Source organism: Diorhabda carinulata, chromosome 3 (genome assembly GCF_026250575.1).
Source record: "Diorhabda carinulata isolate Delta chromosome 3, icDioCari1.1, whole genome shotgun sequence".
In the NCBI taxonomy this organism is placed as follows: domain Eukaryota; kingdom Metazoa; phylum Arthropoda; class Insecta; order Coleoptera; family Chrysomelidae; genus Diorhabda; species Diorhabda carinulata.
This window is the reverse complement of record NC_079462.1, coordinates 24,647,087-24,665,655: the sequence shown is the minus strand read 5'-3', so window position 1 is coordinate 24,665,655 and position 18,569 is coordinate 24,647,087. Positions and strand designations below refer to the sequence as shown.

Sequence of the window (18,569 nt, the reverse complement as noted above, 5' to 3'; positions counted from 1 at the left end):
TTATTTATACAGCTAATAAATAATTCTGTGAATTAAACATGAAAGTGACTTACTTCTTTCCTGCATCTCTACAATGGCATCTACATCTGCCATATTGAGCATTTTGTTTGAACCTCTACTACTGCTTGACATGCTGCTTAATCTATCAAGACTGTCTGCAGAACCAGCAGAGCCACTTAGATTAGAAGTCTTCAAATTATTTGAGGATCCATTTATATCATCATATGCTTCATGTAATTCTATATTATCATTTTCAAGGCAATAACTTAACCTATAAAAAATCAGATATGGTACATTTTATTTCAAATCTAAAAGTTAATTAAAAAAAAAATTCAACCCAGTTTAAGTTTAGCAAGGGACTCTAATATACAAAATGATCCACTATTATTTATATTAATTCTAAAGCTACAAAAGATACCACTTAATATACTAGGGAGATACAACTCTTTAAAGGGGCGAATTGAGAACCTTATTCTTTAAAGTTTCTGTCATATATACTGAGTTTATATTCTGGGGGTGATAATTTCGTGCCACTATCTACCTCGTCCCACATGAATACAGGTAGTTTTAGATAATTTCATCGTCATATTTTTTTAAATTTTCAATTATTTAAAAATATGATCTCTTTAAAATATTTCTACATAAAAAATGTCATCTAATACTTCGATAGATTCGATAAATTGTACGATTTTCAATACTTTGTCGATTGTGTATCAGCCAATTCAGGAAAAGTGACGATTTACTAAATGAATGAATCTGATTTCATAAATATCAAGGATTGTACATCTATATCCAGAATTAAAACTTCGATGCCTGGTGCAAATGTGCGAAACATGATTCAAATTATTTTTCAATGGGGAACATACAATTTATTCTACAAAAATGACTATACTAAAAAGCCACTAACATATACTTTACTTTCTTTATACCCATGATTACTATTAAATGCAAGATAAAATGTTCACAGTAAGTACATTTTGCCATTTTACTAATTCATTTAGAAACATTTTCAAGAAATTGTATTCACACAAGCTGGGGGTTACGATTCACAAAATTTGTAACAAACAAATAAATTTTTATCCTTCATAGTTTTCAAGAAAACGAGTTTTCTTGGAACATGCTTTAGTGGCTTAGTCTTTTTCTTTCTTATCAGGGCAAATTGTACGATTTTTCGTACATATCAACATAACGATTTACTAAATAAATGTATCTGATTTCATAAATATCAAGGATTGTACAGCTACACACAAAATAAAAATTTTGAATCCTTGTGCAAATATGCGAAATATGATGCAAGTTACTTTTCAACTTGGAACATACAATTTATTCTACAAAAAAAACTTTGAAGGTGAAAAAATAACACTAACATTCAACTCCTTATCAATGTCTAATTTATATATATATATATATATATATATATATATATATATATATATATATATATAATCATAAAAAAACAGTAAGTACGTATTTTTCACAATAATTCACTGTACTCAAAGACAAGCAAACAATAAAACAACCATTTGTAAAAAATAATAAAACCAATGTAAGTGATTTTTAAATTACTGTTGTTAAAAGACAACAATGATTCAAAATAATATGGTCTTTATATAATAATGTTAAAAACTACTTAATTGGATAAATAAAAAATGCACAAAATAAAAAAAATTCTGTTAAACATAGGGTTTCACAAAAGAATATATTTTTAGTGTAATATTCACTGTTATTTGAAACCTGCAAATGTATTTGTAATAATGGATAAGAAAAGGAAATGTCTGAACCCTTTTATCAAGCATTAAATTAGAAATGATAAGTTACTTAATAATCACATGTTCACAATTTGTATGTGCTAAGGAAGAAAATAATTATATCAAGAAAATAAGCTTATTCACCTATTTAAATCTGTATACATATCCATGTTGTCGGATAATTCTTTTTTCATGTTTTCAACACCATTACAGTCTTTTATAAGCACATGTGTTGTATTTGGGTTAATTTTTTGCTGGGGTTCTGTCTCAAATGTTGTATTTAAAACATTTTGATTCTTTTTAATATCAGACTTTTTAAATGTGCCATTATGTTTAGTAATTCTACGATATGTACCATTTGGATTAACCCAAGTTTCGTTGTTTTGTCCTGTGGAATTTTCAGAAATATTTTTAATTGTATTGTCCCCTTCCTTTTCTGAAACAAAACAAATTCACTTTATGAAGAAAATTTCGTTTTAACTCATTACATACCTAATTCAACAGGCTTACTAAAAGTTGTATCTGTATGTTTCTGCTTGTCTCCTTCTTTCCATGTATTTTTTTTAAATGTTCCATTGAAAGAAACCTTTTTTAAGAAATTTTCAGGAGTGTCAGAATTAATACTGCTGCAACTTTCAGTTATTGATTGAAACATTGGAGCTTCAGAATCTTGCAATAATACAGTTTCAGAATAGTCAGTATCTCTGATTTCTCTTAAAATAGGATCATTCTTAATAAAACTACTTTCCATAAGATTGGCAAAAGTTGATGAGCACATGGAATTTACAAGACTTGGTGGGGACATGTTTTGAAATGAATCTGACTCTCCTAAGTCTGCTATCATTTTGTCAAAATAATAGCTGCTGGAAGGAAGGGATAAATCAAAATTAACAGGCATTTCAGTTTCTCTTATAGGCTCTGAATTTTCTTCTATTATGAAACTTCTAGAGTTTGTTTGTATAGTAATTGTTTCACTGCTACTACCATACATCTCTTCATTGTATCGTTCTATAGAAGGACGTGTAAACCTTTTCTTTGGACGTGTAAATGTTCTAGAGTCAACATTCTTCTGTGAATCAATATATGTTGTGATGTTTGTAAGAGGTGTAGAATTTGTATCTAAATCTTTGCATAACCATTTATGTAAATCTAAAACGGGATTTTCACTACTAGAAGAGCACAACCTATAAAACAAATCTATTATTTCTTAACATCTGTAATGTAAAGAATTACTTACCAGGATTCATCATCTTCAAAATGTATGCTATTAATATCTATGATATCAACTTCTACATCAGAAAAATATGGAGGCAATGAAGAGTTTGAATTTCGTTGTCCTCTTTTGTGTTTTAAAAAGTCTTGGGAAGTTGGATTACCCGATGACAATTCCATTTTGGCACAACAAATTTTTAAACATCAACAATTACAATAGATTCTTATACAGGAGTACGGTCACTGACTACAATAGATTATAAATAATTTACCGCTATTTTCTCAGCTATCGTAAACTAGTTTCAGAAAATAATAATTAAATTAATACATTAAAAACAATGGTAAAAATTTCACCCGTCCATTGTACTTTTCAATCTCATCACTGCTACCACCGTTATTTGCCATGTAAAATAGAATGCAATTCGGCGTTGCCATGAGTAAGGAATTATCGGCAAAACACAGAATATTTAATTCTCCATTATGTAAATAATAGATTATTTATATATAGAAAACTATTATAACAATCGAAAATATTTCCTATTTTTGTGTGAATTATAATAATTAAGAATTAAGTATAACATTGATGAAAAATAGAGGTTCTTACTTTCTGTGTGACTGAAACAAAATAATTTTTTCTTGTTTATCGGTTTCTATTTCATTGTGGATAAGAGAAAAATAAATGTTGGTATGGCTATTACGCTCCCTAAAAATAGCTAAAAACGGCCGAGTGAATAATAACAACATAACCTTTTTTTTGATATGTGTAAAAATGGAAAAATATCTTTTGGTTGAATACTTAAGCACAATTAAAACGGCTATTAGTGAAACTTTTAAAAATACTCAACGTATTAAAGTAAGTAACGTAACCAAATTAACGTAATTGCTAATTGAAATTTGTTTTAGATAACTTGTTTTGATGTTTCAAATCAGTATATCATTTTGGGAACTAGTAGTGGCGGAATCTATGTGTTCAAAAGGTCTCCATGTGAATTTCTTAAGTTAATTCCAAGCAAAGTAAGTCTAAAGTCTTTACCTTCGATTCAATATTTTTTTATAGAATCATGTCCTAATATGTAGTTTGTAGAATTAATGCACTTCTTTGTATATTGTTTGTGTAAACAGAGGTCAAATTAAATACTGATTCTACTATCCTAACAATTATTAAAAGTTAGGACAAACTTAAACGCTTAGATATTTTAAATATGTTTCTCACTAAAAAAAGATACATTGCTTTTAATTTGAATAGCAAAAACCCTTCATAGTAATCAGCTAAGCATGACTCAATTTCTTTGTTTCAGGAAGGAACAACCGTTCAAATAAAAATATCTGCAAATGAAAAAAATTTAGCTCTAGCATCTTCTAGGGGATATGTGATAATTGTAGAAAATGTTTTTGTTGATTTCAATTTAAGACCTCTTTTGTATACAGAACACGAAGGCAATACTATAACTGTGATGACATGGCATGGAAATGATTTATACTGTGGTGATAATACTGGAAAAATTTCAGTATCTACAATAAGTTCAACATTAGTGAGTATTGACTTTGCACATAATTAAAGTATCAACTCTTAAAAGCTAGCAGTGAGAATCAAAATTTAATACAGAATTTTATCTGAAATATTTAATTTTGTTACTTGAGTCCATTCCTCAGAAACTATGTTAATACTCAATTCTTCTCGCAGGAAAATTTGTTGATTATTTGTTTGACAACTAATTAGCAATAGATTTCCTTACAGACTTATCACTGCTTAAGAATTTAAAACGGTATTTTACATGATTAAGAATTTACAGTTGAAATATCAAATTTGTTTTTAGACCAAAGCTATTTTTCAAACTTCCTCTGCAACTTTAATGCATCTTGATTCAACCATAATTCAAATAGATATTTACAAAAACTATTTACTTGTTTCAACTAAAACTTGTACTTATCTTTGTGATACAGAAAAAGAGCAATACAAGCAAATAGGAAAAAAATTGAGGGATGGAAATTTTGGTGGATGTTTTTCACAAAGAGATGCTTCGGATTATTCTTCAAAATGTGAAAGAACTAGAAGTACATTTAAAACTTTGGGAGAGGAAGGAAACTTCAGTGGTGCTATAAATAACAGTGATGGAAAAGTTTATTGTGCTAGGCCTGGAGGTAGATTGTGGGTAGCAAACTTTGAAGGAACAGTTTTGGCGACCTATCAGTTTAAACAGTCTTTCTGTGAAAATCCATCTGATTTAATTACCATAGAAAATACAAAAGAAGCTAGACTCAATGTAACTAAATGTGACAATAATAATGTCTCTAAGGATTTTAATTTTGGTAAAGTTTATCTTTTATGTGCAAACATAATTTTTACTTATGATAATCAAGGTATCTATTTTTTTGATATGGAAACAACTAGCCTCATATGTTGGTCTCATGTTTATGACAATATTAAAGATATACAAATTGTGAAACGAAACATCTATGTTTGGAGAAACAATCTACAAATCAACATTGTTTCATTACAGTCTTTAGAAGAGTTGTTAACAAGTGCTATAAGTAGCCACCAATATTTATTATGTTCGGATTTATGCATAACTTTTAATAATGAAGTTTTGACTTTAATAGAAAAATCAAATAGAATTAATGTATTATGTCTTCTACCACGGAAATTAAAAGAATTAGGTGCCAAAGATCTTTTAGAAAAAACTCAAAATGTATTAGACAAAATTAGCGAGTATTATAATGATGATGAAAATGAGATGGTTTTAGTAGAAAATCAGTATTCACCTGAAAATAAAGTGCAAAATTCAAAAGTCGATAAAAATTTGGAAAAATCGGAAATTTTATATAAACAATATGTACTTAACAAATCTTACAAGTTAGCAGAATTAACAGAAAGTAGTAAAATTCTAAACAGTTTAAAATTGAATGAACTACCTCCATTATTTGAGTCTTTTGTTAAATACGTCCAAGAAAATTATGATGAAGATCCTTCCTTGTGGTGCAAAGAACAGATGATAAAACTTTCTTTTAGAAATTCTAACAACCTTAATGATTTATTACCGAGTACTCTAGATTTTTTGAGTGCTTCGTTTCTAGAATTAAACAATTATGAAGTAGACTGTTGTAATTGTAAATTTCCATTACCCAAAGCTCATAAAAGGAAAGTAGAACATTACAAACTGGCTTGCAAATTGTACGATTACACAGAGAACAAAAAAGAATACTTAAACAACATTCCATCTTTATACAAGCACAAGGCTAGTGAGACAAAATTTAACCTTTCATTAATAGTCCAGTTTAGCGATTTGTGTTTATTTAAAGATTGTGCCAGTAAAATCACCTTCGAAAAATGGGACGAAATTATAAAATTGTTTATACGATTAAATAAAGGCATGTGTTTAAATTGTGATGAGAAGATCGATTTGGAAGGCATATTAACTTGGAGCGATATAGGAAAGCATATGGTTGAAATCATAGGGCCAAAAACCGCTGTTAAATTATTAATGAGGTATTCTAGGTTTATTCCAAGTGGCCAGTTGGACATGCAATTTTATCAGAGTTGTATTTTTTCCACTATAAGTGATCAACAAGGTCCAGCTGTCAAGTTTATTGGTGACATGAGAATTAAGGAAACCTCACACATGGTAAGTTAGATTATTGTATTTATACAAATGATAATCAACTAACTAATAGGGAAATGTTCTATTTGTTTTGTTTATTAAAGTTACGGTTTTTTATTCTGATTTTTCTTTATAGTACTCACAGAATTTTGAGCCTATATTGTAGCTTAGTGAATTTTCTGGTTTTTTGGAATAATTAAATTGAGGGTAATATGGTACACCTAGACTATAACATGTCTTATTTATTAGTATGCATACTCTAATGTTTCCTTATATTATGAGTTATTAACTTTTTATACGTCGGGTAGAATAAAATTACGAAAATTAAGTGAAATAATTACGTAATTTTTATACTTTTTTATTATTTTGATTGGTTTACACTTTTTTAGTATAGTTTCTTATTAATAAGTAAATAAAAAACTCGATCCTCCTATCACTTCATTAAAATTTAAATTTTGCGGTTATTAAAAAAATGTTTCTCATATTTTACAATCTATATTTATAACCAAAAATAGAAAATGAACCATGTTTCCACGTTTTTCTGTACATTACAATTAAAAAACAAAATGTAAACACTATAACCTAGAAATGCTACATTTTTCAACATTGATCACTCTTGGGTTAGTCGATACTCATTGATATATAACCTCTTTAATATATTCCTATAAACAAATTTTATGAAACAGCTGATCGAGAAAATTACATAAATGTTTTATTTATTAAGATTACGCCGTAACTTTAGTTAAGCATATCATGAATACATTAAAGGAAAATCAATTTATTTTCTCTCCCTGATATAAAATCTTTCACGTACTGCAATAGTCAAAATAAAAGTTCTAAGTTGGCGTTGGTTCGTTATTCATTTTTTGACAGTTCATTTCATTATTGTCTACAGTGTTTGAAAAGGTTAACTGAGAAAACTTATTCCGTTAAATTTTGTTGAAAAATGCACTCGCTAAATAGAGTAAATTATAATGATAATAATAGTGATTCAAATCAATTAAGAAATGATGTAAACCGACGAAATTCATTGTCCCTACATGCACATTACACGCCAAACAGACAGCCAGTTTTCGTTCCTAGGGGAAAGAACATTGCTAAAGAAAGTGAACAGCCAAATATTTCGAAACGAAATCAAAATTCAAATTATAGAGGAAGTGATAGAAACTATCTACTGCCGCCGCCGCGAGCAGGTAACTTGCAAAGAATAAATTTGTCACATCCAGTTGAAACTTGCACTGTTACACAAATACGGCCACATGAGCGTCCTAATGCAAATTCTATTGTGAATAGTTATATATCAAAACGGAATATGACTTTACAAACATATCCGGTAAGTACTTCATTATACCGGTTGTCTCATAAACGTTCTCATATTAATATTGAATTAGAACGTTGTGAGTATATACAGTGTGTAACAGCCAAATGGAATAAATTCGCTAATAAATAAAGGAGGGCGTATTGGGGGAAAAGCTGGGACACGTTGATTTATATTTTGAATTGCGCATTTGTTTCAAAATAAAAATATATATACAGGGTGTATCATATGACAATGGCTAATACAAAATTTCTTGCATATTAATTCTTTTTGGGATTCTCCACATAATTCTAGATATAATTCATATACCTTCTATAACTACATATTTTCAATTATATTGGAAATATTAAGTGTTTTCAAATTTATTATAAAAATTAACATTAAAAACAAAAATTATTTCACAAATTCGCTACATTACACTAAAAATCTAATTTGTAATACTAATTCATTTTGAAAAAGCATTGGTGTCATTGTAGAAGATGTTAAAAATGTTCGCAACGAACCTCTTCATCGAAGTTGAGCTGTTTAGTTTTGTATACAATACTTTTGACATATTCCCATAAAAAGCTGGTCATTCTATCGATCCGCGCCTCTCTATCCACCGATTTGGAAAAATTTGGTTCATGTACTACCGGTCATTGATTTGGTAATGGAACGGTGTTCTATCTTGCTAAAACCATAATATATTCGCAGGACCTTATGGGTTTGCTGTGTGTCTGTGTTATACCGTGTCTATAGACAAACAGTTTAGCCGTTTCATTCGTTTGTTTACGAGCTGTTTTTTGTTTTGCCGTAAAAATTATCGACGTAAAAATACAGCAACGGATTGTTGTGAAATTTCACATGAAACTTCACAACTTTCACGTTCCGGTCGCCCTTTCATGTCAATAACGGAAACATTTATCGAAAAAGTCTGTAATCTTGTTTGGTTTTCCCTTCGGTTAAGTATTAGTGCGATTGCACTAATACTTAATTGTATCTATAGGAATTGACAAAGAATGTGTGAGGCAAGTGTTCTAGTCATGGTATTTTTACATCCTGGCACAAAACACGATTTAAATACCATTTTTCAGATTAATCAAAGCTCAATAATAACTCATATTTTAGAATAACCGAGAGAATAACTCTCGTATTTACTTGGTCTCATATGTTCAGTATTTATTTTATAACTATGACGTCACGCAATATGGCGGCCTCACTGAAATGTTTAAACTACCACAAAATTTTTGAATTTTCGATAATTTTTTTTTTCTATAAATATTGATCAAAGAATTAAAAAAACAATTATAATAAAAGTTGTATATAAACTATCTAAAACTATTTTGAAAAAAAATGCGCATATAAAAATACAAATCGACATGTCCAAGCGTTTCTTCTAAGAGACCATCATTCATTTATTAACAAATTGATCCCATTCCACACGTATAAAAAAATCACTTTTTTAAGGCTGTTGGTACGTCCGGCATCACTAATATGAATACGCCAAAACAACAAAAACCTGAAGAGGCCAGCTCTGAAATGAAACGTTTCGGATCAAGTCCAGAGGAAAAATTATGTATTTTCACTGGAACAGTGGAAAAACTGATTCAGTGGAACAAAATATTAACGAAAAATTTATATTATTATGAAGTTATAGCTACGATGGTTTCCTTGAGAGAAGGTAAAGTAAGAACCCAAAAAATAATGCTTCTGAGGAATAGGTCTGGTCCTGTTCTACAAGTAGTTTATTATACGGTGACTCACATTGATTTGGAAGATTTTTATCTGGACAAGATAGTCAGATGCGTAGGATACATGTCTGGACATAATGTTTTGAATGCTTTTAGCATCAGAGGTGCCACTCAAGAAGAAGTTGATAATCTTGAAAGATTTACCTTGATAAGCGATCAATCGGTTTCTTTGCAATTAAAAAAATAAGTCTTATTTAAGTTAATAGTGTAATAATGTCGTTCAATAATAGAATTTGAAATAAACATGTTTACGTTATCAGTTATTTGATTACAATCAGGGGCGGATCCGTTGGGAGTAGAGCCTCAGCCAAGAATTATAAAAAATGGTCATTTACATGCCTACAACTCACAATTTAAACGAGGATGGTTCAAATATTAACCAGAGTTTTTGAATAGCCGCGCGAAACATTTTGTCGTGAAAGTTACGAAGCTGGGATCGCGTAACCTCGCTTTTTAGTGTTGCCAAGAGCATGAAAGATGTACCATTGATTGTTCGCAATACATAATTCATTTTTTGGTTAAAGATAATGCAAAATTCGCGTAAATTTAACGAAAATCACTCGAATAATTCGAAAATGAGTGCTTTACTAAAAGACTCAAGTTTACGAATGGTGTTTCGCTTTCCAAAAAGGCCGAGAAGTGGTGGTAAACAAGCTTGCCACACGCACGGCGCTCCATAAAAATTGCTACCGATAGGAACGTCAGTGCTGTAGAAAAAACTCATTTTGGAAGACCGACGCAGTACTGAATGGCTGAATAATTGGGAATCAACGTAGGTAGTATAGAGCAAACAATTCATGAACATCTCGATTACCGCAAAATTTCAGCAGACTTTTGAGTATAAATTCACAGGAAGTTGGCAAGTGTCTCCTGCAACGGTGTAAAGAAGAAGGAAAAACTTTATTGCATCGAATATTCACCACAGACGAGATTTACGTACACCATTATAGTGCGGAGAGAAAACGCGCGTCTATGGAGAGGAGAAACAAAGACGAAGGCGCGACAGTTACATCATTCAATAAGTCGTGTGACTGACACACAGATGGCGCAGCCACTGTTAAATCCATATGACGTTTATGAAGTACCAACTTTCAAAAGACTATGAAAAATTTCATGAAATTTCGATTAGTCAGAAACAAAATGACAGCCCTTCAAGTGAAGCTACTTTTGTTATTTTCAAAACAATGGATTCAAAATAGTTTCGTGTGTCAATTTATCATTACTACTTAATGAAAAAATGGCTTCAAAAGTGTTCCATCTGGTCCATTGGAAAGAACTATTTGTTATTGGTTTGCTAAATTTAAGCCTGGTCAATAATGGTGAACGTTCTGATCATCCAATTGAGGTGGTTACTCCAGAAAACATCCAAAAAGTCCACAAGGTATTTATATCAAATTGTAAATTCAAATTGCGTAACATAATTGAGGCCGTAAACATATAAGAAGGTAGTGTATGTCCAACAACGTGTTGATGATTCAGAGCACTATTTGGCTATGTTTGCACGTAATAAATCAGATTTGTGACAATGTATGAAAATTGGATCCATCACTTCATTCCGGAATCAAAACGATTTTCGTCTGAATGTACTGCTGCCGGTGAAGCACGTCTGCGTCGTTCAAGGCACAATAGTCAGATGGGAAGGTTATAGCTTCAATATTTTGAGATGCGCATTAGTGATCGACTATCTCCAAAAGGGAGTGACAATCAATGCCAATACTACATAGAGTTGTTGGATCATTTAAATGCAAAAATCAAGTAAAAACGGCGTAATATGTCGAAGAAAAAACCACTGTTTCACCAATACAATCCACCGATTCACGAGTCGATGGAAACGATGGTTAAATTGAACGAATTACATTTCGAATTGGTTTGCTAAAAAGGGTGGGTTGTCCCGGTAAGACAGGATTGATTTTTTTATGAAGTATCTCACTCTACTAACTACGTTACTGTGATATATGTACTCTACGATAATTACATTTTCTACATTACAATTTATCATGCTTTTTATCTTTTAACGTTTCTTTCTTTCGTATAATTATTCTACCAAACATAATGACCCGATTCAAAATTATATTTATTAAAAATCTAATTTCTATTACATTACACTTCAGATTTCTATAGTAAGATGATCCGACGAGTTAATTTTATTTTCCTACGACCAATTATGAAAATGATAAATTGCACACTCACTTTTATTTAAAAAACAAGCTTATTTCACATATGTACTAAAAAATAACAAAACATGCATGTATTGAAATGCTTCTTTTTCTTATGGTATATATGGTCTTGAACGATAGAGGGAATATACACGTGAATACAATATGAATGTGGCTGGGTGCTGAAAGGCAAAAGGCCCAATTTAAGAAGACTGAAGAAGTAGACAATATACTTTTCAACACAAGTTGAAAAGTATGTTATCTACATGTGAGATATTGTTTCATTGACTTTCCTATTTAAAAAATACGTTTTGTTGAAGAATTTTTTACGTGATCTTAGGGAAAATAGTGTACACAATTCGTTGGAAAGTCTCGTTACGTTTCAGTAACTAGTGCGAAGTGTATCACTTTCTATACTCGTTATGTAATACTGTTACACTTAGAAGTAGGAAGATATTCTACGAAATTATTCATTTTATGGTGGTGTAAAATCAATAATTTTCTATTATAAAGTGTGCTGTAATCTGGAACTGATTTGATAATTTCTTTTTCAGTTTGAAGACTATTTGAAAGGATTTTTAAGTGCAAAATATATGGGCACACAATTACCTTTAAATTTCAAAAAGGCCCATGAAAACACTGCTAAATGTTCAATCTGTCAGATATCTTTAAATAATCCTGTTTTAATAGACGTGAAAAAATGTCACTGTGGTAATAGTTACCACCAAATATGTTTAAGCAGTAATAATAATGTCTGTAAATTTTGTGTGAATTCAGCAAGTAGCTAAATATTTTATAAAATCATTTGTTTTAATAATTCTACAGGGTTCTAGAAAATCATGTTTTGTTTAATGGGTTTATACGGTCAAAAGAGATTTTACGGATGATTAAGTGTGATTAAATGAAAATAAAACTATAAACTAAAGCGTACATGTTGGAAAATATCATTTTCAATCCTCATAACAAGGCAGTTACTTCCTGGATTGTAGTAATAGTTTTTAATATAAAAAAACGTTTTTATGTACACTCCTTTTAAAACCGAATAATAAGGAACCGACAATCTGTTGAATTTATTATTATCGTCAGAATATTAAACATTTACCACATACTATCTGAATATATGTTAGTTCGGGGTTAGCTTCAAAATTTATTACTTTATATAGACTTTTATAAACGTGCACATGTAACAATTGTTACATTTCTTCAATATCCCAGAGGTTCACAGAAGGCTCGATAGAGGTCTACACAAATTTATATTATTAGATCAGTGATTCCGATTGTGGGCCAGTAAACTCCCAGTGAACCAAGGAAGAGACTCGAATGGGTTTAAGAAAATGTCCATCATAGATTTTCACATATGTTAAAGAGTTTTGGGAAGATGGTTGAATAAATTAATAGCAGGGAGTCCACGAGAAAAATAGTTTATGAGCTCTATTATCAAAACGATTTGGCAGATATTTGAATAAATGAGGTTCTCAATTCACCCTTTTAAAGAATTGTATTTTCCTCATTATTCGGTTTTTAAAAATTGTACAAGACCGTTCAAATATGATCGAGACATTCTGCACATTCATTTATTATCGAGAATATTCACAAAAATTCACAGTTTTTCTAGGTTATTCCTCTTATACATTTTTGCCATATCTCCGGAAGCTTTTTGATGCCGGTACCGGGAATTTCTTGGGCGTACAAACTCCTCTACTTCGTCGTCGGTGTTGAATTTTTGACCTCCAAGGGCTTCTTTCAGAAGTTCAAACATATGGTAGTCGCGGGGTGATAAGTCAGGAGTGTAGAGGAGATGCTCTAGTATCTCCCACCCCAGCACTGATATTGCATCAAGTGTGAGACGCGCGGTATTAAGGCGCGTATTATCTTGGAGAAGAATCGCACCTCACGCTTGAAAGCTCCTCCGTTTCAAGCGATAAGCGGGTTTCACGTTTGTTCTCAGAAGGTTAGAGTAGTATGTAGCATTTACAGAACGTTGTGTCGCAGGAAGTCAACGTTGGTCGAGGAATACAGTACACATAATCTCTTCCCGCAGATTTGGATGTCTTCGCTTTTACTGGCACTCCTTTCGTCTTACTCGACTTTTTGGACCACACCTTGCTTTCGGGTTTCATCTGTTGTGAAGATTCGTGTTAAAAAACAGTTGCGTTAGCAAGCTGCGACCGCAGGATTTTTGCTCGAAATTCAACAGTTTGGTCTATCAGTACTAATGCGGAGTTTAGTCAAATTTTTCCAAACATTCAACCTACGGTCCACCAAAATGAGAACAACTTTTTCTAAGCGGCGAATGTTGTCTGGTGTGATGCTGATTCCCGTTCGACGATCATGCAGATCATTTTGAACCATTTAAATACAGCAGAACTACTCAGGCACTCATTACCGAATTGATTTTGTAAAGGCAGAAAAATGTCTTCCTTCCCACACCAAAAAACGAATGACATACGTCGCGCAATGGCAATCGGCTCTTGACGTAGCACGCGAGTGAAACGAAAACTATGCCACATTGTTGGCAAGGGATCCAGCTCACACATAATCAAGCCGCGACTCTCAAAACATACAGGCGCGCAGTCTACAGCGTTTGTCTAGATCATATTTGAATAGCTATAATACATAAAGAAGTCTCTTCATCTAAGAACGAACTAATATCTAGAAATTATTATTCTGAAACACTTTTTATAATAGATTTGGCGCTTGTTCAAGTATGATGTAAAGACTACAAGGTGTGTTCTTGCGCAGCCGTATAGCCAAAGCCAATGAGAGGCCATATTGTTCTTCTAACCAATCAATTCAATGCGGGAATTTGAATCTTTTCGTTTTAAGATTGTTATGAACGAAACGTTGAGAAAAATGAATTCAGCGTATGGTAAATTGGGCTTGGTTGAAAGGTATTTAAATAAAAACAATTCTCAAATTAATGTGATTTCAATGATTTTAAATAGATTGCAAAACTTTTTGCCATGTAAAGAATGTATATTATAAATTTTTTCCATTAACAAGGAGAATTAGATAATAAATAAAATCATGTTTTTTAACAATTTATTGATAAAACAAATTGTAAAACTTTAGTTGACATAGCAACACACATAGAAAGCAGGATCTTTAACTGTAAGATATAAACAGTTTTTACACATACTTGATTAGGGAGCTACTTACAAATATTTTATAGTTATACAGCATTTCTGCTAATTTTTTCTACACTCACGTTGAATTTTTGCTGATTGATAGATTCTCAGTTGGCACTGCATCTTTGGATAACACATAGATATTAGTATCTCCACTAACAATCAAGTGCTCGTGCTTTTGCACTATCTTTTTTTTAAATGACTCGAACTTTTTTCCATTCATTAAGTAATTTAATATCTTCTGTAGGAAATCTATGAAAACTAATATCTTTACCTCTACAATTATTATTGTTATTTGCGCATGAAGATACAGAACAAAAAGGCATTTCAATGTTAATAATTACTTTATACACTCAATGTAAATAAATATAAATCAGTTAGCTGGTGACAGCCAATATGGCGTTAATTTTTTTTTCGGTAAGAACACATCTTGTAGGCTTTATATCATGCCTCTAATAATTCCAGTCTGTTTTTTCTATTTATATTTGACCAACTTAAGAATGTAATATTTCTGTGATATATTTTTTTTATATTAGGGCTCAATCAGACGTTGTGGAGTAGACGTGCGACACGACTATTATGAAACGGAGAGAATCCATATATGTAATACTTCTCTCTCTCCTCCGGGCGCTTCAGATAGTTCTGAGCATCTTTTGCGCGCATGAAGCATGCGCAGTATAGGTAAAGTGTATCGAACGAGAGAGAAAATGAATATTGTCATTTCATGACGTACACGCTCTGGGCCGGTATTCTTAGATCCTCGCTTTATTTCACTTGCATTCGCATTTAAATAGACAATTCTAACCTCTCATTTTTATTGATAGTGTTTAAAAAATTATAATTGTATATAAGTCATTTATGATTGTAGTCATATATAAGGGATTGTATATTGGAGTGCTGGAAGAACTAGAAAAAACTGAAGAAATTGTTGTAGATCCCTAATGAGTTGTTCTAAGAGACCCTCTAATACAACTCAGTGATGACCAATTTAAAAAAATATTCCGGCTAACCAAAGAAACTTTCAGATATTTTTTGATACAATATATCTGGACAAACCTGTAATAACTACAGTAGTAAGAACTGTTTTATTTTTTATTTGGTTTTGATTTATATAAAGATATGTAGAATATGTAGCTGCACAGTATTTAACATGAATTGAAAGTCTCTAACTGTTAAAATGAAATGATTCTTGGATTAAATTCAAACTAAAAGTAGTGTAATTAAAAACAACCAGTTACTTTGATCCTCCAGTTTCTCAGTATAAGCCTTGAAATCAAATGATCCTGACTTGCTCTTGATCAACTATCACACAGTAGTTCACAAAACAACTTGATTAAGGCACGTCCATTTATTCAACTCCTACAGTTGGCGTGAATCTGGGCATCAAAAATTCTTGGGTTAAATTCAAATTAAAAAAAGAATAGAACTAATGACAATGTAATTAAAAACGACCAGTTGCTTTCAAAAAAATAAATAGTTACAGAAACGTTTCCGTGAAATCAATATTCAAACGGTAAGTCAATTGTTGTTGTCTTGTGTTCGACCAAGTACGAGGTAGGTAACTCCAACAATGATTTCATTTAGTTATTGGCAGCATTGAAGTTTTTTGATACTGGTAGTTACTAGCAAGATGTAGGTAATAATTATTGTTTGGATATTTCCCAATCATTGTAGTCTTTCAATGATACAGCTGAGTACTACAATGGCCCTGACAATATAGCCCTCTGCTTCAAGTGCGGTAAAGAAGGACATCAACTTAATGCCTGCAAGGAAACCGAAGAAAGGTGCTTACTATGCAATGATGAGAGTCACACCATAGGCACAGAGAGATGTAAAGCATTTAGAAACGCGCTGACAAAAAATAGTAAACTGAGAAGACACACAGACAGACATTATGAAGAACCAAAGAGTGTGAAGGATGCATCAATAAAAATTGTAAAAAAAAGATCTCAATATGCGAAAGGGGCACAGAAAATGGGTTCGTCTGGATTGAAATTTAAAATTTTATTCTAATTAGCTTTTATATTGCACTTAGTAGAACAATCCAAAGATAATTAGATCCTAAAAGGAATCGATGTATTCACAAAATTAGTGAGGTATTCAATAGACAGGAATAAACGGATGCATTCATAAAATTCCCCCAAACAATTCCTAAATTAAATGATATTGTTCTCAGTTGAATATAAATTTGAAATGTTTGAGGTTCTTTTTAAAATCTGGGATAATTGTTTGCATTGACTTCACTCATGCTGCTCTATTTCACAGCTCATAAACTGCTACTATTAAAAAAATATTTTAGGTTAGAAAAGAATTATTTGCGTTTAATTGACAGCACAAGCATATAACTAGAAACTATTTCGACAAAATACGCTAATATACCGATGTTGCCGTAACTAGTCGCTCTCGTTACAAATTTGAGAGCGAAGGGGTACATGAGAATATAAAAATTCCATATCGCTACCAATCCAATCACTCATTTTGGTGACCGCTCGCTTGTGATAGGAGTGATTTAAGAATGGACACGCAGAATCAAGTGACACATGTGTCTAGGTGTTTATTGGCTTTCTCCGTTCCTCAATAGTCGTGACGCACGTCCATTCCGCACCGTCTGATTGAGCCCTAATACATGTGAATATTTCGAAATTTTAAAGGATCTGATTCATGTCTTAAAATACATTTGATTATAAAAATTCGTTAGTAGTTTAATTTGGACCATCCAAACAACTTTCAATCAATTCCCACTGCATAGATTATCAATTGAGGTAAACTTTGTCGTCATTATCAATTTTATTTTCCATTGTAATGATGTGCAATCTGAATTAGTTTTATTTCTGTTTAGTATTTGTGTACATATTACACTTTTCACTTTGTCAGTTTTAATTTTAAAAGTGACATTGTTATCACGTCTACTAACTTTCCTTGGTTTAATTAAAATGTATGTAAATATCACGTGCCCCAATTCTAAGATGTTCTTTATTGTGAATTCAGAAAACTGCGAAATCGTAACTGGATACAAATGTTGTAAATTTAAATGAACCGCGACATAAGATTAGTTATGCCACCTACCATCAAGGGCATTGGCATCGAAAATGCGCCATGTTCTTTAAAATGTAGTAACAACTAAGTTTGTATTTCTTCTTAGGGTGTGTTCTGTGGTTTGAACTTTAATGATAGACGACGCAGTTGCTGTTGTCACCGGCCGTTTTAAAATTGTTACAATTTGTAGGCACAAGTTTTGTAAAAAGGTCAAAAACAAACATAAAAATAACCAAATAAATAAAAAGAAATTAAAATATACAGAAGGAAACCACAATGAATAACAAAATTATAGGTAATAATTTGTAGTATATAAGTCCATAGCAAAATAAAACCAGTATGCAGCATGTCCAGAATTAAATATTATTATTAGAATAGAAGTCGTTTAGAGAGTAGAAGGCACTTTCCAGTAAATATGCCCTCAAATAATTGCAAAATGCAGGAGAAGATGAAATCGATTTGATTTCATTTGGTTAGTGATTGTGCATTTTTTGCATTGTAAAATATTGAGCCCTTAACTAATTCTGAACGTGCAGTAGGTAGATAAAGATCATGCTCCGCAGACATGCAGGAAAAAACTATGTGACAAGGAAAGGACAAGAAAAACCTAGAAAACAAGGACCATTGCTAGCAAGTCGAAAA

General features: G+C 31.5%; 2 protein-coding genes across 9 annotated transcripts in view; one reads left to right on the top strand and one right to left on the bottom strand.

Moving 5' to 3' along the window:
* The window catches only part of LOC130891137 (uncharacterized), a 29,544-nt gene extending 26,181 nt beyond the window's left edge, over nucleotides 1-3,363 (bottom strand). The window contains exons 1-4 of the mRNA XM_057795713.1: nucleotides 2,986-3,363; nucleotides 2,241-2,932; nucleotides 1,893-2,184; nucleotides 54-271 (exon numbers count right to left, since the gene is read on the bottom strand). Of these exons, the coding sequence (XP_057651696.1) occupies nucleotides 54-271; nucleotides 1,893-2,184; nucleotides 2,241-2,932; nucleotides 2,986-3,140 (1,357 nt within the window). The 5' untranslated portion in view covers nucleotides 3,141-3,363. The remainder of the gene's footprint in view (nucleotides 1-53; nucleotides 272-1,892; nucleotides 2,185-2,240; nucleotides 2,933-2,985) is intronic.
* A 212-nt stretch (nucleotides 3,364-3,575) lies between these two features.
* Nucleotides 3,576-18,569, top strand: part of LOC130892048 (BLOC-2 complex member HPS5 homolog) — a 25,144-nt gene continuing 10,150 nt past the window's right edge. For 3 of the 8 annotated variants that reach the window (XM_057797250.1, XM_057797249.1, XM_057797253.1), the window contains exons 1-4: nucleotides 3,576-3,813; nucleotides 3,864-3,974; nucleotides 4,259-4,492; nucleotides 4,778-6,583. In XM_057797250.1, the coding sequence (XP_057653233.1) occupies nucleotides 3,640-3,813; nucleotides 3,864-3,974; nucleotides 4,259-4,492; nucleotides 4,778-6,583 (2,325 nt within the window). In that variant the 5' untranslated portion in view covers nucleotides 3,576-3,639. Of the gene's footprint in view, nucleotides 3,814-3,863; nucleotides 3,975-4,258; nucleotides 4,493-4,777; nucleotides 6,584-6,695; nucleotides 7,119-7,454; nucleotides 7,893-9,323; nucleotides 9,608-12,317; nucleotides 17,585-18,463; nucleotides 18,529-18,569 lie in introns of those variants that run through there. The other 5 variants (XR_009058981.1, XM_057797254.1, XM_057797248.1 and 2 more) reach the window with 5 other exon arrangements.